The 27,917-nt window shown below is 40.0% G+C and overlaps 1 protein-coding gene and 1 long non-coding RNA gene across 3 annotated transcripts in view; one reads left to right on the top strand and one right to left on the bottom strand.

The window, feature by feature from the left end:
- The window catches only part of nt5c3a (5'-nucleotidase, cytosolic IIIA), a 38,519-nt gene extending 10,730 nt beyond the window's left edge, over positions 1–27,789 (bottom strand). The window contains exon 1 of one of the 2 annotated variants that reach the window (XM_060905673.1): positions 27,575–27,789. In XM_060905673.1, the coding sequence (XP_060761656.1) occupies positions 27,575–27,712 (138 nt within the window). In that variant the 5' untranslated portion in view covers positions 27,713–27,789. Of the gene's footprint in view, positions 1–1,359; positions 1,437–27,574 lie in introns of those variants that run through there. The other variant, XM_060905674.1, reaches the window with a different exon arrangement.
- LOC132871491 (uncharacterized) lies at positions 342–8,970 on the top strand. Its single transcript, XR_009651291.1, has 3 exons — positions 342–444; positions 1,385–2,680; positions 8,380–8,970. It is a non-coding gene; the product is annotated as an uncharacterized LOC132871491 (long non-coding RNA).
- Positions 27,790–27,917: the final 128 nt, after the last annotated feature.

Below are 27,917 nucleotides of genomic sequence, written 5' to 3'. Positions count from 1 at the left end.
AAATCACATTATTTATTTAAAAATATATACCATTATTTAAAATCTTTATTGGTTATAAATGAAATATGTGAAATTTTTAATACATGTTCAGGAAATTGTGAAATTATGTTCATTTCACATGTAACATTTATTCACAATTTTATTTATTTAATCAAGTTATTAATGCCATTTGTTGTTTTATTTCTCCATTTTTAAAATTCCCTATTAAGTCACTGACGTAATAGTTTAGCAGATCCTCTAAACATTTCTCTGCTTTTCTGTAATGGTGCACTAACGTCAGTCCAAAACGGGTTTTAGACACGTGATGTAAAGGAGGAGGGATTTAAAAAGGCTAGGAGGAACAACAGGAGCCATGTAAACTAATCTCGCACTCTCAGACCCACACACACACACGGCACAGAGGCACCATGCTCAAGAGCTAAAACATTCAGGACGGCTGAAGATGTAAGTTATCGCAAATAATTTCCATGTCATTTCCGTTTCCACTGATGCGTAATTTTATTTTATTTTTTGCCGTCTACGTATTAGACACGATCCAGAAGACAAATAAAAACTCTATGGCGAAAGAGATCACAGAGAAACATTTGTTCTTTTCTCTTCCTTCATATCGTTTGTCATTTTTCCGTAGCGGTTTTGAACTCGATTTTAAATATAATCCCCGTTCCACATGCACATCTATTCTGGGTAGTGGCGAAAAAAATAGCCACAAATATCCTCTGTAAGGAGAGAAGGTATATTTTTAAGACTGTTGATCACAGGGCATGCATGACCTGTGTGTGTTTGTGCGTCTGTGTGAAAGCATTTCAAACAGTAAACCAATTTAAATAGAGTACTTTATAGAAGATTAAATTAATTAAAAAAAAAAAACAACTGGCAAAATTATTCCATCATAGAATGATATAAATATAGAATAGTTATACAATTTATTCTATAAATAAACATTACATTATAACACTAAAGCATTAGTATTACTGTTGCATGATTATTATGGCCAAAAAAAAAAAAAAAAAACACGTTAAACACACTGTTCCACTTCTGCAAAAATGTCCTGACTTGACTTCAACCTGAAACTTGTTTTGCAGAGACACACTGACTTATGTAACGTATAATTAACGCGCTCACGCACACCATTTAAATTGCTGCTTGTCCACAACCATTTGCCTTACTTGATGTCATTTGTACAGTATGTGCGTTTATCTTGCTCACATAAACTTAAAGTTTTCTGCTCACAGCACGTTTCCTCTCATCATACTATTAATCTAAACACACAACCATGATTTAGTCACTATTCAGTAGAAATAAGTGCACGTCAGTAAGAAAAATTTCCAACAGTGAGTAGCTTCCTGTCTATCTGCTTACCTTCTCTCTCTCTGTGTTGTTGCAGCTTTGTGAAAAACAAGGAAAGAAAATTCTTGCTGACAGCTGACAGTTTATATAGCTCAGCCACACAGGGGGCGTGTCCCAGACACAAGCCCCACCCCTTCTGTCAGCCCCTCCTTCACACATACACAAATACACGACACACAGCGTGGAAAAAAAAAAAAAGCCGTCACTGATGGTTAATTTAGATCTTTTACAAACAAACACACATTGCTATTTGTGTTACACGACAACCGTGACAGAATTCGAACATTTTACTCATGAATTAATTCCAGACCTCGACATGTTTCTGACTGGTTCATGATTACAAGCAGCGCTGCCAAATATTTACACGGTTGTGAGAAGATATGAAGTTTATCTTCGAGTGAAATATTTTCAACACGAAAAGATAAACTTCCTATCTTCACGCCACCTTGTAATGTTCTTTATATTATATGGACGCATCCACAAAAAATATACAGGCTAATCGAAAGAATTTTAATTTGGAACCGGGTCGCCATTTTGACAACGTGCGTCTAGTCAGCAGGAAAACACTACGCGTGACATCATCGGAGTCAGGAAATGTTATACATACAGGATACTTTTTCCATGGAATAAAAACGTATTCTATTCCCTTCAAGTGAGTTTATTGATAGCATGCAATACTGTTGTCATATCACTTATCCATATATTACGCCGCTGTCCTCAATGGAGAATGAGCGTGCAATATTGTTATAATACTGCACGTTGTCAAGACAACACGACGCCACACGTCGGAGCTCGTGCGAAGATCCAATGATAAAACTTTTCTACTGCGCATGCACACAATCATTTCTTTGGCGGCCGGGAAAGAGAGACGATGAGGCTAATCCAGTGCTAGGTTTAAGCACTAAATAAATTGGGAAAAAAAAAAAAGACGCACTGAATACCCGACAGGCTACCAAAACTTCATTAGATATTCTTCACGCATATTTACAAGAGAAAAACATACCAACGGACATCGAAAAACTGGAAGATGTCCAGTTGACACATCGGAGATGTAAAACTTCCGCGCTAGTGAGTGAGCGATTGTGACAGTTAGTAAAAAAAAAAACATGGCTGCAAGGTTTGCTTCGTTAAAAGCGGAAGATTTTGGGAGAATTTTGGCTGCCAGGTCGCATTGTGTGTAGTTGTCAATGGTGATTTTAAAAGTAACCAAGTAAATTACACAGGGAAAATAATAATACTAATATTCAACTTGACTGCACTAGCATTGGCCTTCGATGGCACTACACCGGCTAGAAGCTAACTGGACTGCCACGCTAACAGCACTGAGTCACAGGTAAGCTCACACTGCCCTTCAGGAATGCTGATATGAAGAGAGTGTGTATGTATAATCATAATAATAATATTGGCTGGCTTTTTTTTGTGGTCTATCGATATATTCCATTCAGCTACTCATCTTCGACTCGTTCAAGATCATGCTAGCTGAACGGAATATATCTGATATACCACTCAACACCAGCCAATATTACTTATTATCCATCTGAACACTTTTTCGATGGAATAAAAACATGTGTTCTATTCCCTTCTTGCCAGTTTCATTCATTTGGTTTGATAGCATGCAATACTGTTCGCATATCGCTTATCCAATCACTCTAGTATACCCAATGGAGAATGAGCGTTGAATAAGGTTTACAATATTGCACGGTTGTCAAGACAACATGACGTTGTCTTGAACCAAAGGTTCGAACAAATATGAAAAACGTGTGTATCGAGCTGTGGGGTGAATTTATGGAACAGACTGGAGACAGAAATAAAACAAAAGTGCAAATATAAATCTGTTTGAAAAAAAAAGGTACAAAAAATATTTTTAAACAAGTATATAGAAGAGGAAGTATGTTAATGGAGGATGATGAGGGATAAATAGAATAGGGTTGATTGTTATATTAGAACTAACTTAGTATATGGTATATTTATTTATGGGGATAGTTTATATCTTCATATATCTTCATATTTACAGAGATAGGTATGTAGTAGATATTTTTGTAATTATATATTTATATAGATATTTATAAAGTGTATATATGGTGTATATATATTTGTAATTATATATTTATATAGATATTTATAAAGTGTATATATGGTGTATATATATTTGTAATTATATATTTATATAGATATTTATGAAGTGTATATAGTATGTAGTATATATTTATTTTTGTAATTAAATATTTATGAAGTGAATATGGTATGTAGTATATATTTATAAATATTTAATTACAAAAATAAATATATACTACATACCATATATATTCACTTCATAAATATCTATATAAATATTTAATTACAAAAATATAGATATTTATGAAGTGTATATATGGTATGTAGTATATATTTATTTTTGTAATTAAATATTTATATAGATATTTATGAAGTGAATATATATATACATATATATATATATATATATATATATATATATATATATATATATATATATATATATATGGGATGTAGTATATATTTATTTTTGTAATTATATATGTATATAGATATTCATGAAGTGTATATATGGTATATATTTTTATAGGTGTATTAATGTAGTTTGGATTTCGGGGTAGTTAAAAAGGGGTGGGAAATTAAAAAAAAGTATTGTACTTCTTCCCACTCCTTTTTCGAACAATGTGCGGTGTTTTGTAATGGCTTAGCTCTTTGTTATTTTATTTATTTTTTTGTCAATTTCTCGTTTTCTTTCTTTTGCATGTACAAATAGTTACATAAATTTTTTTATACATGTTCGAAATAAAAAATAAATTCAAATTTCAAACGTCACACATCGGAGATGTAAATTATAGAGACACACAAACAAAAAGTCCCCAAATTCATCGAAACAACTCATCAATATAGAGATTTGTGCAGTGGCGTAAGAAGCTCGCCGCGGGCCCTGGTGCGACATGTGGAATACGGGCCCCCTAGTGGGCATAGTGACACTTAAGGGAGGATTTAAGACATGCAGGTTAGGTTAACTGGTGACTCTAAATTGAGCGTAGGTGTGAATGTGAGTGTGAATGGTTGTCTGTGTCTATGTGTCAGCCCTGTGATGACCTGGCGACTTGTCCAGGGTGTACCCCGCCTTTCGCCCGTAGTCAGCTGGGATAGGCTCCAGCTTGCCTGCGACCCTGTAGAAGGATAAAGCGGCTACAGATAATGAGATGAGATGAGGAAATGCGCTCAGTATAATATGGATTTATCACAAAAATACACACGTGTATTTATTATTTTGAAAACCCACCAGCTGACTGATCTGGCACGTTTTAATTGTGCGACAGTAATGACGTAAATAACAGCGCGGCGGAGTAGTGTCCGAAAGTGTGTTTTCATTTTACCAATGAGCTCACTATATAGTCCTCTATATAGAATTCCCTAGATAGTGAGTAGGGAGTAGTGAATGAGTGAGTGATTTCAGACACAGCCTACGAAAGCTCCACCTCCAGTTAGACACCATGGAGTGTCTAAAAACGTCTCGCCAGAATACACAGCGATCAAAAAAAACTATACACAGAACAACTATTACTGTGTCAGTGTGATGAAAATTATATCTGGTCTTTTTCCATACAGGGAAGGAGTAGATGTTAGTTTGCCACCCCTTCCTGTTCTTCCCTACGCTCCTGCTGCTTCTTGGAGCCGCTTTTGTGTTTGAAGGGCATTGTTTCGCTCGCAACGATAATGGAAATATGCAGACATCAAAGACACGGAGATCAGTCTACCCAGATCAGCCTACCCAGAATTCCTTGTAATCTCAATAGAAACAAAGTTACTTTTGCGAAATAGAATGACAACAAAGACCTATTATCATTTTATGTAGCGTTTATTTGATGGATTTGTAAAAAAAAAAAAAAATCCGCAACGGGCCCCCCGACGGTCACGGGCCCAGGTGCGGGTGAACCTGCTATAGTTACACGCCTGGATTTGTGCCACGGTTTTGGTTCTCCATGTCCTGGATGGAGCTCGTATGAAAAGTACAAGTGGTGTATTTCCCAGTAAAATGCTCGTGTCTGTATAATATTGCATGATGGCATGAAGATATGAAGTTTATCTTCTTGTGTTGAAAATACTGTCACTCAGGAATATGTTCACGAGTTTATATAAATACTGGGAAATTATACCTAATATCTATCTATCTAGGCGGCACGGTGGTGTAGTGGTTAGCGCTGTCGCCTCACAGCAAGAAGGTCCGGGTTCGAGCCCCGTGGCCGGTGAGGGCCTTTCTGTGCGGAGTTTGCATGTTCTCCCCGTGTCCGCGTGGGTTTCCTCCGGGTGCTCCGGTTTCCCCCACAGTCCAAAGACATGCAGGTTAGGTTAACTGGTGACTCTAAATTGACCGTAGGTGTGAATGTGAGTGTGAATGGTTGTCTGTGTCTATGTGTCAGCCCTGTGATGACCTGGCGACTTGTCCAGGGTGTACCCCGCCTTTCGCCCGTAGTCAGCTGGGATAGGCTCCAGCTCGCCTGCGACCCTGTAGAAGGATAAAGCGGCTAGAGATAATGAGATGAGATCTATCTATTCTATCTATCTATCTGATATAGAACTGTTCTTTTCTATAGCATCATGTTTAAATTCGTGTAATTTTACACAAGAGGTTGCGGAAATAGTGCTTAGAAGTGTAATTTTACAGGTCTGAAAAGGAGTGCCTTTAAAATGACACTCTTCCAGATATGCACATGAATTCGGTGCCATTTCAAATCATCCTGAACTTAGGACGAAAGGTTCTACTAAATTAATAAACAAACAAAAACCGTCAGTATGCCAACTACTGAAGAAAACAGATCTAACCGAAGCTTCTCGGAGAACCTGTTCCTGGAAACCTTACAGAAATCAGTTCCGATCTCGGTCTCTCTCTCTCTTTCTCTCAGTGCTCCTGTTAATCAGCCCACATGTTTAGGAAAGTAAACCTCGACCTACATTCTTGTCACGATTATGCTGGTTATCAGGTCGGAAACGTTCCCTGGGTGCTGTGTTGTAGATCCACTTGTAAAATGTTTAGATCCAAAGTCGAGTGTTGGATGATTTTTTTTTTTTTTTTTTGTCGTCACGTGTCAATTCCTCTATTGATAAAATTCCTGGTAAGCATCCGAACGCTTTGTTATCAGCGACAAGGTCACTTTGCAGTTAGCTGATCATCCAGAAGGCTGAGTTTCGACTGTTAAAGGAGAACCGAAGGCAAAAATTTTTATTAACAAAATTCTATTTCTCATTTTATTAAATATCGGAATGCATTTTTGATCGCTATTTTGTCGCTGCTATAGCAAGTTATGAGTGTTTGAAATATGCTCTGTAATATATCAGTCCGTATGTCAACGCAACGGCCGTAAACGAGATTCGTCGAGACCTGTGCGAGACATCGTAGGACGGAAGTAAAACCAGGCTTTCGTCTAAACCGGGGAACAGGGGCGCTGCGCCCTCTTACTCTCGGCGTGCGCCCCCTTACCGAAATGCTGATTGAACCCCAAGTCACACTTAGGCCATGCACTTATATGCTACTGCACAACATGCAATCTTTCTCAAAACGATCTTTTCTCCATGAAAACATCCCAGCAACACCACGTGACGATGTGTCTGATCATCAAACACGTTATAATTACTCCAAAAATATTCCAATCATAGTAGATACACCGCCAGACGGTGCAAAAACAATCCGAATTGGCGTTTTCCAGACTGAGGCGCCATGTTGTTTAGTTGTTTACTTGTCGCGGCTGCTCTCGCGAGATTTGACATGGGTTACATACAAGGTCAGCTGACTTGTAGAGCGAGATTTCTCGAGACTGAATGACCTTTCACCCACCGGCACGGGAGCTTTTGACAGAAGTCGTTCGTGAGTTGTTTTTGTTGACACTTGGGCATTTAAAGATGTCATCCCGCGGCACGAAACGGAAGACAGACAAAGACTGTCCGGGGTAGAAGAAGATTACTTCTTTCTTTTTCAATGTTGACAGACGATGTTACAATTTCCCTCTCAGATATCCTCAGAATGTCCCATTGTAGCCTCAATTTTTCAAAGGCTTCGCACGGCGGAGGGGGGGGGGGGACGGACAATCGGCACCATCCCCACCCGCTTCGCCCCCTCGCCATGGTGAGCGCCCTCATACTAAATTTTTCTAGAAAAAACCCTGAAAACGTACAGCGGAAATCAAAGTGACCGACATCTGCCAACGTTGTCAAAAGACACGCGCGCCCTCTTTCGAATGCTGACGTAATCAAGCCGGAAGTTGTGTTTGTTTTGTTAGCAATCAGGAAAGTTTGAAGAAAAGTAGGCATCATTTAAACTTGTTTTTGTGCAATAAAACGGTTTTCAAAATGGCGGCGCTGACACTTCACGTTTCGAAGTCTCGCACAAGTCTCGTGAAGATCGTGCGGATAAGCGACGTCTGCTGTGGACCAAACGAACCAAATTCAACGTGGCTAAGAACCGAACAGGCCGATAAGTATAATATTTAATTGCAATTAGTTGCCAATACGAGTCACGATATAAGGTTACTAAAACCGAAAACGTCGTTGAATAACACGTTAATTAAGACAAAGTTTAAAAATGACTTCAGTTCTCCTTTAAGAGGTGTAGTGTGTGGAGCAGGGGAACATTTAAACAGGACCAAGATGGCATCTGTTTTAACACGTTCTAGAGTTTTGACGTTTTACGTAGTTCAGTGTTCGGAGCTTGTGGAAGCGTGATTTAGCGGTAGAAGGTCATTGAAAAACGCTGATCAAAACTAAAATAAATAAAAAAAGCAAGCTGTAAAATAATCCTATCAGGTCTGGAAGCATTTATCAATGTCATAATCCAGCCTTAATCAGCACTGAGGTTTTCACAGAGCAGCTCGCCAGCCATCAGCTGCCCCTCCCTCCCTTTACTCATGTGTGTGCTGAAAAGCCAGAGTTCAATGTCTTCTCTTGTATATTTAACCCCTCTCTTGATCCATGTCAAGGTTTTAAATGTACTCGACACAAGCATACTTTGATTCTTTCATGATTTGTCTACTACAGAATTCCGAGAGACAAATAGGTTTCCTAAACCTCTTCACGATTGAGCAAGCGCAGGAACAAGCACACGCCTGAAGCTGAAGCACACAGAACAGCCTCTAGCCTGGAAATCCTGTTCCAACACAACCTGCACTCACTGACCTCGTTTTCCCCAGAACTCCACATCTCCGATGCTGAGACATGCCGTTCGTTATCGTGCTCATTTTCAACCCCTAACCCTGCCGTGTCCCAATACCCCTCAAGGCCAAAACGGACGCCCTCCTCTACATTGATCCAGGAAATCTCCGCCAATGATAGTGAAGGACAGGATAAAGCAGGGAACGCTGAAAAAGCCCGTTCGGGAAATCTAACCAGGACAACGGCCTGGGAGAAAGAACTCGAGAAAAAGACTCTTTTCAAAGCGCATCAAAGCGTTGATCAGCTTCTGAAAACGTTTCCTTATCTGAAGTGCTTAAAATAAAAAGGTAGCAGAAGACACGTGTATATACGCTGCGTATACAGTGGCTATAAAAAGTATATCGTACACACCCCGTTAAAATTATATATATTTTTTTACATCAGAAAAACCTGAGACCACAATAAATAATTTCAAAAATATGTTCGGGGGAAAAAACATAAAAAGTTAAAAACGTACAGTGGAGCAAAAAAGTATTTAGTCAGCCACCAATTGTGCAAGTTCTCCCACTTAAAAAGATGAGAGAGGCCTGTAATTTTCATCATAGGTACACTTTAACTATGAGAGACAGAATGAGGAAAAAAAAAAAATCCAGAAAATCACATTGTCTGATTTTTAAAGAATTTATTTGCAAATTATGGTGGAAAATAAGTATTTGGTCAATAACAAAAGTTCATCTCAATACTTTGTTATATGCCCTTTGTTGGCAATGACAGAGGTCAAACGTTTTCTGTAAGTCTTCACAAGGTTTTCACACACTGTTGCTGGTATTTTGGCCCATTCCTCTATGCAGATCTCCTCTAGAGCAGTGATGTTTTGGGGCTGTCGCTGGGCAACACGGACTTTCAACTCCCTCCAAAGATTTTCTATGGGGTTGAGATCTGGAGACTGGCTAGGCCACTCCAGGACCTTGAAATGCTTCTTACGAAGCCACTCCTTCGTTGCCCGGGCGGTGTGTTTGGGATCATTGTCATGCTGAAAGACCCAGCCACGTTTCATCTTCAATGCCCTTGCTGACGGAAGGAGGTTTTCATTCAAAATCTCACGATACATGGCCCCATTCATTCTTTCATTTACACGGATCAGTCGTCCTGGTCCCTTTGCAGAAAAACAGCCCCAAAGCATGATGTTTCCACCCCCATGCTTCACAGTAGGTATGGTGTTCTTTGGATGCAACTCAGCATTCTTTCCCCTCCAAACACAAGTTGAGTTTTTACCAAAAAGTTCTATTTTGGTTTCGTCTGACCATATGACATTCTCCCAATCCTCTTCTGGATCATCCAAATGCTCTCTAGCAAACTTCAGACGGGCCTGGACATGTACTGGCTTAAGCAGGGGGACACGTCTGGCACTGCAGGATTTGAGTCCCTGGCGGCATAGTGTGTTACTGATGGTAGCCTTTGTTACTTTGGTCCCAGCTCTCTGCAGGTCATTCACTAGGTCCCCCCGTGTGGTTCTGGGATTTTTGCTCACTGTTCTTGTGATCATTTTGACCCCACGGGGTGAGATCTTGCATGGAGCTCCAGATCGAGGAAGATTATTAGTGGTCTTGTACGTCTTCCATTTTCTAATAATTGCTCCCACAGTTGATTTCTTCACACCAAGCTGCTTACCTATTGCAGATTCAGTCTTCCCAGCCTGGCGCAGGTCTACAATTTTGTTTCTGGTGTCCTTTGACAGCTCTTTGGTCTTGGCCATAGTGGAGTTTGGAGTGTGACTGTTTGAGGTTGTGGACAGGTGTCTTTTATACTGATAACGAGTTCAAACAGTTGCCATTAATACAGGTAACGAGTGGAGGACAGAGGAGCCTCTTAAAGAAGAAGTTACAGGTCTGTGGGAGCCAGAAATCTTGCTTGTTTGTAGGTGACCAAATACTTATTTTACCGAGGAATTTACCAATTAATTCATTAAAAATCCTACAATGTGATTTCCTGGATTCTTTCCCCCCATTCTGTCTCTCATAGTTGAAGTGTACCTATGATGAAAATTACAGGCCTCTCTCATCTTTTTAAGTGGGAGAACTTGCACAATTGGTGGCTGACTAAATACTTTTTTGCCCCACTGTACAATAAGCTGGTTGCACAAGTGTGCACACCCTTAAACTAATACTTTGTTGAAACACCTTTAGATTTAATTCAGGACTGTGAAATAGAAATGACAAAATCCGAGGAAACAATTTTAGCAGGGGGTCTGGGGGGTGCAGCTCCCCAGGAGCTGTGGGCCTGGGGGCCGCAGGGCCCCAGAAGCTGAACAGATTTTGTGTATATTGATAGATTTGAAGCATCTCCTGAAAGCAAATATTTTCTCAACCATGCCATTTAATTTGAACTGTTATTATGTTGAAATAATACAATATGAACTGATTTACCTTTTAACTGATAAGGGTTCACTTGAAGAATGAAAATATATCAATAACATACCTCATATTGTAAATTCACTCATATTCTTGTGTCAATTTGTATCAATTCATTGGGTCCCATAATGTCTTTTCCAGGGGGAAATTCTAGACTGACTATTAAATAATAGTCACTAATGTTCTTGTTTTTGAACTGATTCAATACCAAAATGTCTTTCTTGTTCATGTTAGACAGATTCTAGTCAAAAACTATATACAACTATTTACAAGTCAATATTTATATTTATTTCCTTTTCTTTGTTAGCAGTTTCTTCAGCTTAGAAAGCCTACTCTTTTCTTTCTGACTTTCTATATGGCTTTTCCTTGCTCTTTTGGTCTCTCTTTCATTACATATTCATGATAACAATGAACATTATGAACAATAACACAAGTTAAAACTACATAAATAATAAATGTGAACAAGATGGTCTACCTGGTAATCTATAGTTCAACAGCTTCAATTTCACCAATTCCGCATGGTTTTTTTTCCTTTAACATGGTCAACCAAACGTGTTCTTCCACCAGAACCGTACTTCACATCCTGATGGCACAAGATGCAGTAAGCTTTCCCCGGTTCTTTTATCTTCCGTATGTGCTCATGGAGATATTCACTACCGGCTTTAAACTCCAGCCATCGCCAATTCCATGGATTTTTGATGCCATTTTCCTTGTCAATGTTTTTGACATCGTCGGTCTCACCGTCCTCCCTTTGAACGATGTCCCTCCGTGACGCGGACATACCGCGAAATTCTCCTTTTCAAAACCGTTGATATCGAAAGCGTGTTTAAAGAGCACAATGGTAAACCAAAAGAACACAAGATTCGCGCCGTGGTTTGTAAGCATGGCACAAATGCTGTAAACTGGTCTGTCATTGTCGCAAAAGAAAAAAAGATAAAAAAATTACAATGTCGTTACAGAAAGAACAATTTGCGGTAGGCTCTTTCCCAGACTCGCCGGCTCGGTGACACTCGCTGTACGAGACTACTAGCGGTCGGTAGACAACAACCCCCCCCATTTTTTATTGCAAAATTAGATGATTTACTAAAATTATATTTTTGGCGGCCAAATTCGCGGAATTCCGCGGATCTGTGGATTTTTCACAGCCCTGTTAATTACAGCATTCAGTCTTTTTGGGTTCACACCTGCCATCGATTAAAATGAGACTGATTAACCCCAAATAAAGTTCAGACATTTAGTCAGTTGGATCCTCCAGCAAAAGCCAGGGTTCACAGAGAGCTTACAAAGCATCATTGTTGAAAGGTATCGGTCAGGAGAAGGGGACAAAAACATTTCCACGGCTTTAGATATACCATGGAGCACAGTGAAGACCGTCATCAAGAAGTGGAGAAAATATGGGACAACAGTGACATCACTGAGAACTGGACATCCCTCCAAAATTGATGAGACGAAAACTGGTCAGGGAGGCTGCCGAGAGGCCTACAGCAACACGGAAGGAGCTGCAGGAATTTCTGGCAAGTACTGGTTGTGTACTACATGTGATGACAATCTCCCGTATTCTCCATATGTCTGGATTATGAGGTAGGGTCAAAGAAAAAGTGTGTGTTCTGGTCTGATGAAACCAAGGTTGAACTTTTTGGCCAAAATTCCAAAAGGTATGTTTGGCGCAAAAACAACACTGCGCATCACCAAAAGAACACCATACCCACGGTGAAGCATGGTGGTGGCAGCATCATGTTTTGGGGTTGTTTTTCTTCAGCTGGAACAGGGGCTTTAGTCAAGGTGGAGGGAATTATCAACAGTTCTAAATACCAGTCAATTTTGGTCCAAAACTTTCAGGTGTCTGCTAGAAAGCTGAAGATGAATTTCATCTTTCAGGACGACAGTGACCCCAAAAAAGTTTTGGAACGGCCCAGCCAGAGCCCAGACCTAAAGCCAATTGAAAATCTGTGGGGTGACCTGAAGAGGGCTGTGCACAAGACACGCCTTTGAAATCTGACAGATTTGGAATGTTTTTGCAAGGAAGTGTGGGCAAATATTGCCAAGTCTAGATGTGGCAGGCTGATGGACTGACCCAAAAAGACTAAATGCTGTAATTAAATCAAAAGGTACCTCAACAAAGTATTAGTTTAAGGGTGTGCAAATTTACGCAACCAGCTTATTATACGTTTTTTTTTTTTTAATGGTTCCCCCCCTAACAGATTTGTCTATTTTTCAATTGAATTGGTCACATTAAAGGTGGGAAAAGTTTTGAAATTATTTATCATGGTCTCATTTTTTTTTACATCAGAAAAACCTATCATTTTAACGGGGTGTGTATACTTTTTATTCCCAATGTATAAAGCAACACAGGTGTTTTCTGACCACTGGCGGTTTTCCAGCTTGGACAATTCTTTAAGATCTGACTAAACTCAGATGCCTTCAGGTTGCACTGCGTGTTAAAAAAACAAAACAAAAAAAAAACGTTGCGCATTTCTTCATCTTCCGGTTCCTTGGCAAAATGACAAGCCGTTTTTGTTTACTGCATTACTTTCAAGAGAAGGAGGAAGAGAAGGGAGGCTGGTAAGGTTCTAACCGTTTAGCTGCTATAACATACTGTACATAACAGGAACTTGTCTAACAGGAATGTTCTCCAAGTTGAAATGTAACTATAAACAGATAAAAAGTACGACATCTGACATCCTTAATAAATGAAAAATTCTACTAGTTAGTAAACTGCTGTGACACTTAAGGAAAAGTACTTCAATATGTGCTGTGAAAATAATTGACTTCAGGTTGGGAACAGGAAGCGTGCCCCATTGTTGATTATTTTCCAATAACTGAGCATCCTGAAATGTTGTATTCCTGACAAGTAGCATTAAAAAGTACTTAATCTCATCTCATCTCATTATCTCTAGCCGCTTTATCCTTCTACAGGGTCGCAGGCGAGCTGGAGCCTATCCCAGCTGACTACGGGCGAAAGGCGGGGTACACCCTGGACAAGTCGCCAGGTCATCACAGGGCTAAGTACTTAATCAATTGTAAGAATTAAAAAAAAATATATATATATTTCACCAAGCAAGCTAAATACTGAACACGATCCGATGAGAAATGAATAAATACCTTAATTATTAGATAATACATTGAGTTCCACTGCTATAACTTAATTTATGTTAATGTTCTAGCAGTACAAGTTCAAGCAGGACTTGAATGACTCTTAAATGGAATAAATATTGATGCAAATGCAGGGCTCGACATTAACGGTTGTCCGCTTGTCCGGGAAAATTGATCCTTTATGTCGGACAAGTTCATCGTCTCAGTTACTTGTCCGATCGGACAAGTGCCAAAATACGCCGATATTCGGGCTACATATCAAATTTATCAGTTTATTCACATGATTTCCGAAGCATCTCACTCGACATATTGTATTGATGAATCGCCAGATGTTTCTCTTCGGAAAGAGCGATGTGTGCATGCGCAATATTCCGCTTGCGAAACCGGCCAATACCGCTTCGTGTATTTGAGCTGAAAAGTAAACGGTCGCTTACCAGACCCTCCAGGATTTTGCGATGTTGCGATTTGCAACTTCAACGCAAATTCAACCAATCCCCGCGAATTCAGGGCGGTGTTACAATTATATCCAATCACCGCAACTTTCCCGCAAATTTGACCAATCGTTGGCGTCGTCTTCCGCGTATATGTTCAAGAGAAGCAGCATGTGCGAGTCAGTGTTTATGTAGGCTTAAATTCTGTTACTGAAAGTGTGTTATGTTTGCAGTGAAGGACTGTGTGCACTTTACATTATTTTTTTACTTAATACAAGAAATTAATGGATGCCAACATTTTTGCCAAAATGGTATTTTATTTTCCATTGTTTAGGCAGCTTCAGCATCATACTGTGAGATTCTGTTCAAATTGTTTTTTCTTCTATGAAGCCTGAGCCATTTATTTTATTAGTTTATAATTATTGTTTAATTTAGTCTTCAGGAGAGACTGCCTGCACACAGTACTAGTATTAATAGTTTTTTTTTCTTACATGAAAGCTGAGGCATTTATATTATATTTTAAGGTAACTTCATGTTGTGCTGTGAGGTTCTCTGCACTTTAACTTTTGAACCAACAGGTGCATTTGGAGGCGGCACGGTGGTGTAGTGGTTAGCGCTGTCGCCTCACAGCAAGAAGGTCCTGGGTTCGAGCCCCGGGGCCGGCGAGGGCCTTTTTGTGTGGAGTTTGCATGTTCTCCCCGTGTCCGCGTGGGTTTCCTCCGGGTGCTCCGGTTTCCCCCACAGTCCAAAGACATGCAGGTTAGGTTAACTGGTGACTCTAAATTGACCGTAGGTGTGAATGTGAGTGTGAATGGTTGTCTGTGTCTATGTGTCAGCCCTGTGATGACCTGGCGACTTGTCCAGGGTGTACCCCGCCTTTCGCCCGTAGTCAGCTGGGATAGGCTCCAGCTTGCCTGCGACCCTGTAGAAGGATAAAGCGGCTAGAGATAATGAGATGAGATGCATTTGGATAAGTAAAGCCTATTTTTCTGCATTTTTGTAGTCCTGGTAATCTTTTATATTGGTAAAGTTATTTATAGGACCATTTATCAGTGTCTTTGTTTTTTTAATCAATAGTTTTTCAGTAGTAGCTTAATATTTAACATATCACTCAATTTTAATCACAAAAAGAGAAAATCGCAACAATTTCTCGCAACTTTCACTTCCTCCCGCAATGTAATCGCAACAAAAACCTAAAACACCGCAACTTTCATCGCAACCATTAAATACCATACAGGAGCCACAATGAATAATTAGACAACAATTAATCAGTGGAGGATATATTCAAAGTTAATAATTTAAAAATGAAAATATACTGCATAATTTTAATTTTCTGGTTTTCAATTTCTCATAAATAAATTAATGATTGACAGAGTCCAATTTTTTTCTGCAGTGAATAGATTGTGTTAAAGTAATTCTGGTGAAATTAGTTTATTACAAATAGTTGTGGTTTTTTTTCTCAAATTTTTCTTCGGACAAGTAAATTTCCTTTCAACTTGCCCGACAGGACAAGTGGTTTCAAAAGTTAATGTAGAGCCTTGAAATGGGAACAGACATTTAGATATTAATTATTATACCAGTTAACTTACTTTGTTAACGTTATATGAAGCTATGCTTGAAAAACCACATGTCCGATTGTCTGAGACAACTAAAGTATGTAAAGTAAAACTTTAATGGTAATTGTCCGATCAGACGACAAAAGTTAGTGCTGGCAACCTAAGCAACACAGGCAACCACTCCGTGATGCAGACCTGAACTGTCAGTCCGACAGTAGCATATTTCAATCACTCTGCAAAGTGAATCACACATCGTGACATCTGACTCCTCGTCAAAACAAAGTACACCTGTGTCTCTCGAAAATCTTGTTTTCCTGGACTGGTTCCCATATAAAATGAATCCTACTGTTGTTAACAATGGGCAGCCACAGATATCTGCATCGCCCATCCAGATTGAGGACCTGACCAAAGACAATCACGCCAAGGCTGCATCATCCCCATCTCGACCCCATGCAAGTATCACAGAGACCGTCAGGGAGACAGTCATGGAGACACTCACAAAGACCTCACCAAAGTCCCAATCTCAGTCTCGCTCTTCTGACTTTGTTGTACCATCCCCGTCTCCCCCCTGCATGGATTTCCCTAAAAGTATGCAGAGATTGCTGCCAATGGCTGCACTCTCTTTTTCCAGCCCAAATCATTCGCGACAAGCAGTGTACCCAGTTCATCGAAAATCAACCAACAGACTAGGGCTGCACAATTAATCGAATATCGCGATTTTGGCTGCCACGATTAAATTAAATGAAAATCGCGATTTATTTCCATTTAAAATGCGAGCTCTGCTGCATATCTGATCAAGCACTTTTTGACTAGTTCTCCGCCAAACCATTAGGGGGCGAACTGACGCATGTAAGGTTTCATTACTCCGCCTAAATAAGCAAGCAAGCCAAGTGCGCAGAGCTTCAGTGCAGCGGTATCTTCTTCAAGGGGTGATAGTGTGAGAGTAGGTAACAGATTGAGGTGAGAGAGAAAAGCTAACTATGTCGGAACAACAGACTATTCAGCACTGGAGGAAATGTTGTGACCTGCCTTCGCTCATGTTTAAAGCCAGAGCATGTTGATAGGCTGGTCTTTCTAGCTAAAAACTTGTAGGCCTCAGTATAATGCTATGTAATTGTTGCAATTGAGTTTTCAGTTCCTTCATCCTTTGGTAATTTCTTGGATAAATTTCATTTATTTGTCATTTGGAAATCAGAATTTCTCTTTTAAATTTCATTCTGCACTGAAAGCTGTTCATATTGTTTGTTTGAATATAGTGAAATAAAATTTAAGTGATTTCCCTAACATCAAGAATAATCGTGATTAATAATCGTGATTACAATTTTGATCAAGATAATTGTGATTATCATTTTTTCCATAATCGTGCAGCCCTACAACAGACTGAACCATGTTCGCCCAGGACTTTCAGCTGGCTACCAATCTTTTTCACCATCTAAAAAAAAATACATGACATCTCTAATCCTTCCCCCTCCCAACCTCATGGAATATACAGAGAGTCTTGTATGATGTGCTGTGGGTCCCTGCATTGGGTGTAGTTTTGAAAACAAGCTGGGACCCAGTATGCCTATGCCATTCTCTATTCCTGTGTTGATAAGAAATAGAAAACATAGAGCATACACTACCGTGCAAAAGTTTGGGGTCACCCAGACAATTTTGTGTTTTCCATGAAAAGTCACACTTTTATTTACCACCATAAGTTGTAAAATGAATAGAAAATATAGTCAAGACATTTTTCTGGCCATTTTGAGCATTTAATCGACCCCACAAATGTGATGCTCCAGAAACTCAATCTGCTCAAAGGAAGGTCAGTTTTATAGCTTCTCTAAAGAGCTAAACTGTTTTCAGCTGTGCTAACATGATTGTACAAGGGTTTTCTAATCATCCATTAGCCTTCTGAGGCAATGAGCAAACACATTGTACCATTAGAACACTGGAGTGAGAGTTGCTGGAAATGGGCCTCTATACACCTATGGAGATATTGCACCAAAAACCAGACATTTGCAGCTAGAATAGTCATTTACCACATTAGCAATGTATAGAGTGGATTTCTGATTAGTTTAAAGTGATCTTCATTGAAAAGAACAGTGCTTTTCTTTCAAAAATAAGGACATTTCAAAGTGACCCCAAACTTTTGAATGGTAGTGTATTTAACCCAGGGGCTAAACCAGTCTAGTCTCCTTCCTGTTTCAAAACGACATCAGAGTGCCCAAGCGGATATTACTTCTAGACTTTCTGTAAAGCTAGCTCTTCTGAACGTTAGATCACTTTCAAACAAGTCATTTTAATTAATGATCTTATTTGCAAACACCATATTGATTTTTTTGCTTCTAACTGAAACATTGCTGGATCAAGCAAAGAGTGCTACCACCCTTATTGAAGCAGCTCCCCCAAATTTTAATTTCATGAGTGCTACCCGACATGGGAAAGGTGGAGGGATCGCAAATATATTCAAAGCCTCTTTTCAATGTAAACAGTCCTCACTTGGTGATTTTACATCCTTTGAACACTTATGTGCACTTGTTACATGCTCTCCTAACATTGTTATTAACTACTTACAGGCCTCCGAGACATTCAGCCAAAGTTTTTCTGGAAGAGTTTGGTGAACTGTTGTCAGTCATTTGCTTAGAGTTTGACTGTCTTATTATATCTGGGGATTTTAACTTGCATGTAGATAATCCTGAAAACACTTATGCCAGAGAACTACTTGCACTTATTGACAACTTCAACCTCGTACAACATGTACAAGGGCCGACCCACTCTCGTGGTCATACCCTTGACCTCGTTATTGCAAAGGGTCTTACTGTTTCTACTACTGTTGTTGACCTGGCCTTATCTGATCATTTCTGTGTTTTCTCTGATGTTTCTATGTCCCCTCACATTCAGAACAGCTCAACGACTATGGGTAGGAGAGTCATAAACGACAACACGTGTTCTCTTTGAGCAAGCTCTCTCACGGATCTCAACCAAAATGTCAGACTCTGTAGACGACTTACTGGAAATTTTTAATTCAAATATGACCCAAATTACGGATGATATTGCGCCATTCAAAATCAAGAAAGTCAATGACAAGCAGAAAGCACCATGGAAGCAATACCCAGCTGTTAAACTGCTAAAGAGAGAATGTAGGAAGACAAAGAAAATGGCGCAAATCTAAACTTCACGTCCGTTATCAAATCCATAGAGATGCTTTGTAAATGTAATTATGAAATTGGTAAAGCAAGACAGTCTTTCTTCTCCAACATCATCAACAGGAGTATGAACAATACCCGTGTGCTATTTTCAACAGTAGAGAAGCTAACTAATCCCCCACCACAATTAGCACCTGAACTTCTCTCAGTTAATAAATGCAATGAGTTTGCATCCTTCTTCAAAGGTAATTTGATAAAATACAGCAGAATATTGCTTATAATACATCTCAGTTGCAAATAACTGAAAAGCTGCAATCACCAGTGACACAGACAGACAATTTCAACACAATGTCAGAATTTTGTTGAGTTGATTATGAGACTCTTGAAAAAAACTGTACAAAATCTCAGTTCCTCAACATCTGAATTGGACATTCTGCCCACCAACTTTAAGTCTGTTCTTCATCTCAATTACAGATGTGCTTCAGATCATAAATACATCCCAAGAGACTGGCATTTTTCCCATGTCCCTGAAAAAAGCCGTTGTAAAGTCCCTACTTAAAAAGAATAATCTGGATGCTTCAGTATTGAACAACTCCAGGCCAATATCAAATCTACCATTCATCGGGAAAATCCTAGAAAAAATTGTCTTCAATCAATTAACTGCCTTCTTGATATCAAACAGCTGTTTTGATAACTTTCAGTCAGGATTTCGTGCCAATCACAGCACTGAAACAGCGCTGATTAAAGTTATAAATGACATACGTCTTAATACTGATGCAGGCAAAACATCGGTCCTGGTGTTACTGGACCTCAGTGCAGCTTTTGATACTGTTGATCACAACATACTGCTATATCGACTTGAACACTGGGTTGGGTTGACTGGTAAAGTTATCAATTGGTTAAAATCATACTTAAAAGATAGACGCTTCTTTGTTACCATGGGAAATTGTACCTCAACATCAAATGTCCTTGACCTGTGGTGTCCCCCAGGGGTCGATCCTTGGACCATTACTATTCAACCTTTATATGCTCCCACTTGGACAAATTATCAAGAACAACTCAATTTTGTATCACTGCTATGCAGATGACACCCAAATTTATTTTGCTCCATCACCTAATGATTATGCCCCCCTTGAATGTCTCTACCAGTGTATCGACCAAATCAACAACTGGATGTCACAGAATTTTCTTCAGCTGAACACAGATAAAACAGAAGTAATTCTATTTGGGAAAAAAGATGAAAGACTCAGGATTACCACTATTCTTGACACAAAGGGGATTAAAACAAAAGATATGGTTAAAAATCTTGGTGTTTTCATTGACAGCGAGCTAAACTTTGACAGTCACATGAAAGCAATCACTAAATCGGCATTTTATCACCTAAAAACATTTCCAAACTAAGAGGACTTGTGTCAAAAAATGATCTGGAAAAACATATACATGCCTTCATCTCTAGTAGGGTTGACTACTGCAATGGCCTTTTCACAGGCCTGTCAAAAAAGACCATCAAACGACCTCAGCTGGTTCAAAATGCAGCGGCGAGGGTTCTCACACGAACAAAAAGAACAGAGCACATTACTCCAATTCTAAGGTCCCTTCACTGGCTTCCAGTAAGCTACAGAATTGACTTTAAAGCATTGCTGCTGGTGTACAAATCTCTAATGCCCCTTTTCCACCAAAGCAGTTCCAGGGCTGGTTCGGGGCCAGTGCTTAGTTTGGAACCGGGTTTTCTGTTTCCACTGACAAAGAACTGGCTCTGGGGCCAGAAAAACCGGTTCCAGGCTAGCACCAACTCTCTGCTGGGCCAGAGGAAAGAACCGCTTACGTCAGCGGGTGGGGGTGGGTGGGGGGGGCGGAGTTGTTAAGACCAACAACAATAACAAGACCGCGAAAGATCGCCATTTTTAAGCGACGAGAAGCAGCAGCTGTACAAACGCGAAGTCATCCATTATTATTATTGTTGTTGCTGCTGCTTCCGTGTTGTTTTTGCTTTGATATTTGCGCCAAGGTTTATGTAAACGTAGCGCCGTAACTGACGTATACAGCGACGTAATGACGTATACAGCGACGTAATGACGTGGCTCCGCTTAGCACCGCGAGCTATGGAAAAGCAAACTGGGGTTCTCAGCTGGCTCGCAAGTTGAACAAGTTGTGAACCAGCACCAGCCCCGAACCAGCCCTGGAACTGATTTGGTGGAAAAGGGGTATAAATGGTACAGGGCCCAATTACCTCTCTGATATGTTGCAGCGGCCTAACCCAATCAGATCTACCAGATCGCAGCAGCAAAATTTACTGGTAAAACCTGTTGTTAAAACAAAAAGTGTGGTGAAGCAGCTTTTAGCTACTATGCAGTACAGCTATGGAACCAACTCCCAGAGGACATCAAAAATGCTCCTGCTGTTGGCAGCTTCAAATCTAGATTAAAGACCGAGCTGTTCTCAGATGCTTTCTGCTAACTGATAAATATCGTCATCTTTACATGTTTTAAACTTTACTTAACTTTTATTCGGCTGTTTTTTACTGAACTTTTACTTCATTTTATTATTTTACTTCTACTATTGTTTAATTCTTATATTATTTTTATTTTTCTCTCTTCTTCCCCCTTTATTTTATGTAATTTTATTGTTTACTGTTTTGCCTTTACCTCCGTAAAGCACATTGAACTGCCACTGTGTATGAAATGCGCTATAGAAATAAACTCGCCTTGCCTTGCCTACCAAGCGTCAGAGACATTGACTGTATTCTCACTCTGCGCTAAGAGAGCAGGGAACCAGTCTAAAGTAGCTCGTCTCGTTTCACAGGAAATGCATTAAAAGTTTTATCCATTAAAATTTCCTGGTTTTTGCTTATAATTCATCGAAGTATGTGTGTGTTCAAGTGTACTGGAAAAGCTCGGCTCAATACGTCCACATAATGACGTGATTATACCAGTTGGCTAAGGGCGACGAGGGTCAAGGACATCGTGTGCCAGCAACGCGGTTGAAGCGGGCAGGTGTCAGACCCGGAACTTTTATATCACAATTCGAGTTAATAATAAACGACATCACTGAATAATGTTCCTTACCTCTAACCAGTATATATTACAATTTTTTATTGCTTTTGATGGTTTCATATATTTCATAATGATATAATTTTTATTTTCTAAATATTTATCAAGGGGCGGCATGGTGGTGTAGTGGTTAGCGCTGTCACCTCACAGCAAGAAGGTCCGGGTTCGAGCCCCGGGGCCGGCGAGGGCCTTTCTGTGCGGAGTTTGCATGTTCTCCCCGTGTCCGCGTGGGTTTCCTCCGGGTGCTCCGGTTTCCCCCACAGTCCAAAGACATGCAGGTTAGGTTAACTGGTGACTCTAAATTGACCGTAGGTGTGAATGTGAGTGTGAATGGTTGTCTGTGTCTGTGTGTCAGCCCTGTGATGACCTGGCGACTTGTCCAGGGTGTACCCCGCCTTTCGCCCGTAGTCAGCTGGGATAGGCTCCAGCTTGCCTGCGACCCTGTAGAACAGGATAAAGCGGCTAGAGATAATGAGATGAGAAATATTTATCAGCATACCCCCATTGTGGCATGGGAGCCTGTGATTGGTGGACAGCCGACAAAGGGTGTCTGCCATTGGCTGTAAATCGTGACATAAAAATTGTAAACACATACGGGATCCGCTGATTGGCTGTTCAGATACTGAAGCCAAGTGAAGATGTCTGGCATCTGTTGCTGTTGTCCGAAGAAAACTACACCTAAAAAAGCTCTACTATCGGATTACTTGGACAATCTTAGTCAGAAAGAAGCGAAGGCTAGATATACATGGAAATTAGAGTTTATTAGCGGTTCTGATCCGTACAAAATTCCTCGAAACGACTGGAGTGACGATGCAGATTAGTGGCCTAGCGTTAGCATTAGCTACATGTTGGAATATACGTTCTTTTTCCCACAAAGTCCTGACATGGAAGAACAGTTAAAGACTACAAAAGCAAGAAAAACCTTCTTTGTGTAAAGACTTTTTCCCGACATCAGCTTTTGGGAACAATGTTGCGAAAGCCAAAGCATTTACTCTCAAAGGACTCCGACCTGAACTGTGGGCTAAATCGTATCCCCACCCCTCCATGTCTCAACAACCCCAAGGACATCTAGTTACACAGCTATCTGCACTCTGTCATTTATACAGTGATTCTTATTATTGTTAAAACAATATCTGAAGTGTTATTTGTAAAATAACTATCTTGTGCTTGACTTTCAAACAATATTGTAAGATTTTATTTTAATTTTTCTAATAGTGGATGGCACAGTAATTACAAACGCTAACAGAATCCGCACATTCCAGTTGTAGCCATGGGCGCCGCCAGGGGGGGAAAGGTTAGAACAATTCTAGGGGCCCAGCACTGCCATGGGGCCCTTTAAGGGGCTGATAATATGCTTTTAATGATTTTAATAAGACTTTTGAAATAACAACAATGTAATATTCCATCCGGTAAAATGAGCTAATTGAACAAGGTTGTCTATTTCTTGAGTTCTTCAACATATTGTCATTTAACCCTCCCCCTTTTGCGAAATGGTACGGTCCAGTTCGGTCCGTGAGAGGGACCGGAGAGGCAGGCAACTGGTCACTCAGTTTTTCCCAAAGAAAGGTAGCTATCGCTCACATGTGTGTTCAAAATATTAGCGAATGGTAAATGAACAGTATGAACGTGGTTGGATTAGCCTATCAAGAGAACACTTTTACAGTTTGTACAGTGACATTTTTCCATTTTAATAACTGAACTGACTTGTGTGATAAACAAGATGAAATATTACGTTATGCTGGTGCTAATAACTAGTGCTAATAACCAGTTTCATAACTAATGGGGTGCCCTAAATATGCACAGATTCAGCCTCAGGGGGACCTCCGCCCTACCAAACCACTGAACCCCCCCTTTGGAGAAGGAGGTGAGCAGCAATACAACCCTTAAATCCTAAAGCATGTATGTTTTTAATGAGCGAGCGCCATATACAGTTTGCTAGATTAAAGTGTTGCTAATGTAACAGACGTTGTGTTGTTCACCAGTCTTTTTATTCTGAAGAAATGAGACACAAATACACTGCTGAGGACGGGCTGCAAACGTCCAGTGGCATTGGCGCTTACATTTCCAAACCAAACTGAAAGAGGCCAGCGCCTCGTTCCCATAACTACCTGCGCTCTTAAAGGGCCAGCGCAGAATTTCCCCACCACTACACACAATGGCAAGTGGAAAAAAATAAACCCGTTACACTAATAACGGACACCAGTCAAGTGTTTGACATGGTTACGTGTGTGGAATGTTCACACGTTCTAAACCATTGGTTAATACATAAAATGTAATAAAGTCACAAACTCAAGGTCCATGGGCTATCAAAAGTCAAATAATGACAATAGTGCAATTGTGACGAGGGTGGGCAAAGTTGGGGGGCCCAAAATTCTAATCTTTCATGGGGCCCAAAATTTCTGGCGGCACCCCTGGTTGTAGCTGTAGTCATACAGTAACTTGTAATAATAATTTCAATAAAAGGTTAATGTTCGGTTCCCTTTTCATTTATTCTTGATTCAAAAGGCACAACCGAGTCACACAGGTTGATCAGTGTGTAACGGACAATAAATTTTATCCAAAATAAATTTTTCCTGCCTTAGTCGATTTATTTCCATTTCACATCTGTGCAGCTGTTGTAAAGTTCAGCGTCTGTCTAGAACTCTCTCGAACTGTAGGTTCATTTCTACACTCTGGCTCCATGGAGGCATTTTGCACAGGACTGGGTTCTTTTGATAACAGAAACAAAGCTCCAGCGTTATTATTATTATTACTATTATTATAATACCCATTCAAAACTCTACACAGCTTAATATACCCGAAATTATTAATTCCTCTGCTACTAGAACTTTCTTTCTGAATGTGTCTGCACATATTGGTGTTATGGTTTTGTGGATTCATGATAATTATGCTGCTTCACCTATTTAAAAAAATATCAACTGCATTCTGTCCTCTTCAAAATAAAATAAAGCTCTGGGCAAGTGGAATTGTTTTTCAGGCAAGTATGTTTTGGGTGCTGCTCGCTCATTGGGCAAGTAAGACTGGGAGACTTTCTTTCAAGGACTGAAGATTTCCTCAGTTGACATGAACCAACCATGAACTTCAAAACGAATTACCGAGAAGTAAAACATTACAGTTTCACAACATACAGGTGAGGGTCAAAGGTTTCGTTCAACAGATCAAATCACTGAACACTAGCAGTTTTACAGCTCTGACAAGATTAAGGGTCAGATGTACTCTACTGTTTGTATTCATTCTCAAATGCAATTAGGTCGCATTCTGTGTGAAAGACACTGTGCAACTAGCAGAAGTAAAGTTTTCGTACCAAAGGAGAATTTAAAAAAAAGTCTATTATTAATGCTTGTTTTCATGGTATATGGATATGATGGTTAGGTGTCCACAAACTTTTGGCTATATAGTGTAAAACAGACAGAGCAAAAGATATAACAATCATAATTTGTAATTTATGAAAGAACAAATTAAAAAATGCCATAAATTTTAGCCATTTATAGTTCCACTGAATGTTGGGGAATATCTGTGTTATTAGTTAATTCTTGCTGAATGGCTTCATAAATATTAAATAAGCATCTCCTTACAGAAATCTTCAACATTCAATAAGGAACAGCCTACATGTTGTTCTTTGTTAAATAAGACTTTATTTTATTAAATTTATTGAGTCTTTGATACGTGTAGCACCAATGGTACAAGCCTGAGTGAATATGATAACGTATTAGTAAAAGTGCATTCATAAAAACCCGTGCTTTGTCTTGCAGATCTACTCAGAGCTGCTGTTATAGGAAATTAATCAACAGCCTTTTGATCAATCAAAGATCTACAGTACAGTTCAACTTATAAATTCACAACTTTGCAATTCCTCTCACGGGTTGAATCAGCAGGTAAATATAATGGACTCTGGACTCCCAAGTACACAAGACTAGGATTTATTATCACTGATTAATCGATGTCACAATATTATAGACAATGCTTTCCAGGCAACAAGTCAGAGGTGAAGATGTAGAATGTCCTCAGGTTTCCCTGGAATAGATGAAGCCGAACGCGAACCCTGGCACTGATTGGCTGGAGCAGGAGTCTTATCACAGATATTAGCACATGAGTAAATTAATCGTGTACTTTGGAAAGTTCAACCTATATGACTTTTGACCTGTAAATCTACACCACGTGGCCAGTTGATGCTTAATTGGCGTCTGGAACCACTGAACTCTGTATAAAATCTGGAGGCTTGTTAGAGTGAAGTCAGCTGGCCGCCATCTTACCACTCCCATTACAGAGCAGCAGTGTCATTTCAACTACTGGAAGCTACACAAAATCGGACAAGTTATTTATGTAGTTGGTGAGAAAAATGCCTACGTGAAGGGCGGCACGGTGGTGTAGTGGTTAGCGCTGTCGCCTCACAGCAAGAAGGTCCTGGGTTCGAGCCCCGTGGCCGGCAAGGGCCTTTCTGTACGGAGTTTACGTGTTCTCCCCGTGGGTTTCCTCCGGGTGCTCCGGTTTCCCCCACAGTCCAAAGACATGCAGGTTAGGTTAACTGGTGACTCTAAATTGACCGTAGGTGTGAATGTGAGCGTGAATGGTTGTGTCTATGTGTCAGCCCTGTGATGACCTGGCGACTTGTCCAGGGTGTACCCCGCCTTTCGCCCGTAGTCAGCTGGGATAGGCTCCAGCTTGCCTGCGACCCTGTAGAACAGGATAAAGTGGCTAGAGATAATGAGATGAGAAATATATGAAAGACAAAAGATACACTGTATAAGAGAAAAAACTGAAAATCGTCATAAAAAAAAAGAGCCATTCCAAAAAAAAAAAAAAGGAAATAAAACAAACAAACAATAACAGTGAAGGGAAGCAGACAACCTATAAAAGATATGTAAGGAATGTAGGTAAAATTGAAGAAACAAGAAGAAGTAATGAAAGGGAAAGTCAGGAAATACACGCGATGGGAGTGGTAAGATGGCGGCCAAACGGCTTCACTCCAGTCTGGAACTGGCAAGCGTTTACGTCATCAAGTCGCGACGTCATTTGATGCCCGGATGATGCAGTGAAGTGAGAAAAAAAAAATGTATGTTCACTCGTGACCAGCCAAACAAACATTATTTTTATATTATAGTTATATCCCAGTAATTACTCCTGTTCAGAATAAACATTAATTACAATGTCTAGGTAAAATGTATTTCTAAATCTCGCCACATGTTTAACCAGCTAAGCTAAGCTAAGAGCACAGCACCGGCTGCTATGACCTCTAAAGCGGTTCTGCGACCGAATACCAAATGCAGTCTTGTAGGATATAAAGTGTACTACAAATGGTGTGCACCTTATTCACTTATCCCCTATATAAGGCACTTATGTAGTATGTAAGGAGGCGTTTGGGGTTCGCTGAGTCCGTCCGCACATGCGCGTTAAACCGGAGCGGAAGCTCACCATTTCGATGATCTTCGTTTTCTTGCCAGCTCTTTTCTTCTTCGCTACGATATACTGAACGAGGACGACTCCTCCAAAAAGGGCGCACACACCCGCACTAGCCACCGCCCCGACTTTAACCACGGCAGTTTTATCCATAACCCAACGGCGACGTTGCTAGAGAGAAGTCATGGACGCTCCTTCTTCTTCTTCCTGCATTCACATGGCCACGCCCACCGCATCCTGTCAACGGCATTTGGTGGGACACTAGACTTTCAGTATAAATGTTTTTTTGTTTTTTTTTAACTGATAGTGCTTTTATTTGCAGGCTTGTAGAAATAATTGTCACAGTATTGTGTGTAAT

Source organism: Neoarius graeffei, chromosome 23 (genome assembly GCF_027579695.1).
Source record: "Neoarius graeffei isolate fNeoGra1 chromosome 23, fNeoGra1.pri, whole genome shotgun sequence".
NCBI lineage: Eukaryota > Metazoa > Chordata > Actinopteri > Siluriformes > Ariidae > Neoarius > Neoarius graeffei.
Note: the sequence above shows the minus strand (reverse complement) of the source record. Positions and strands in the feature narration are given on the sequence as shown.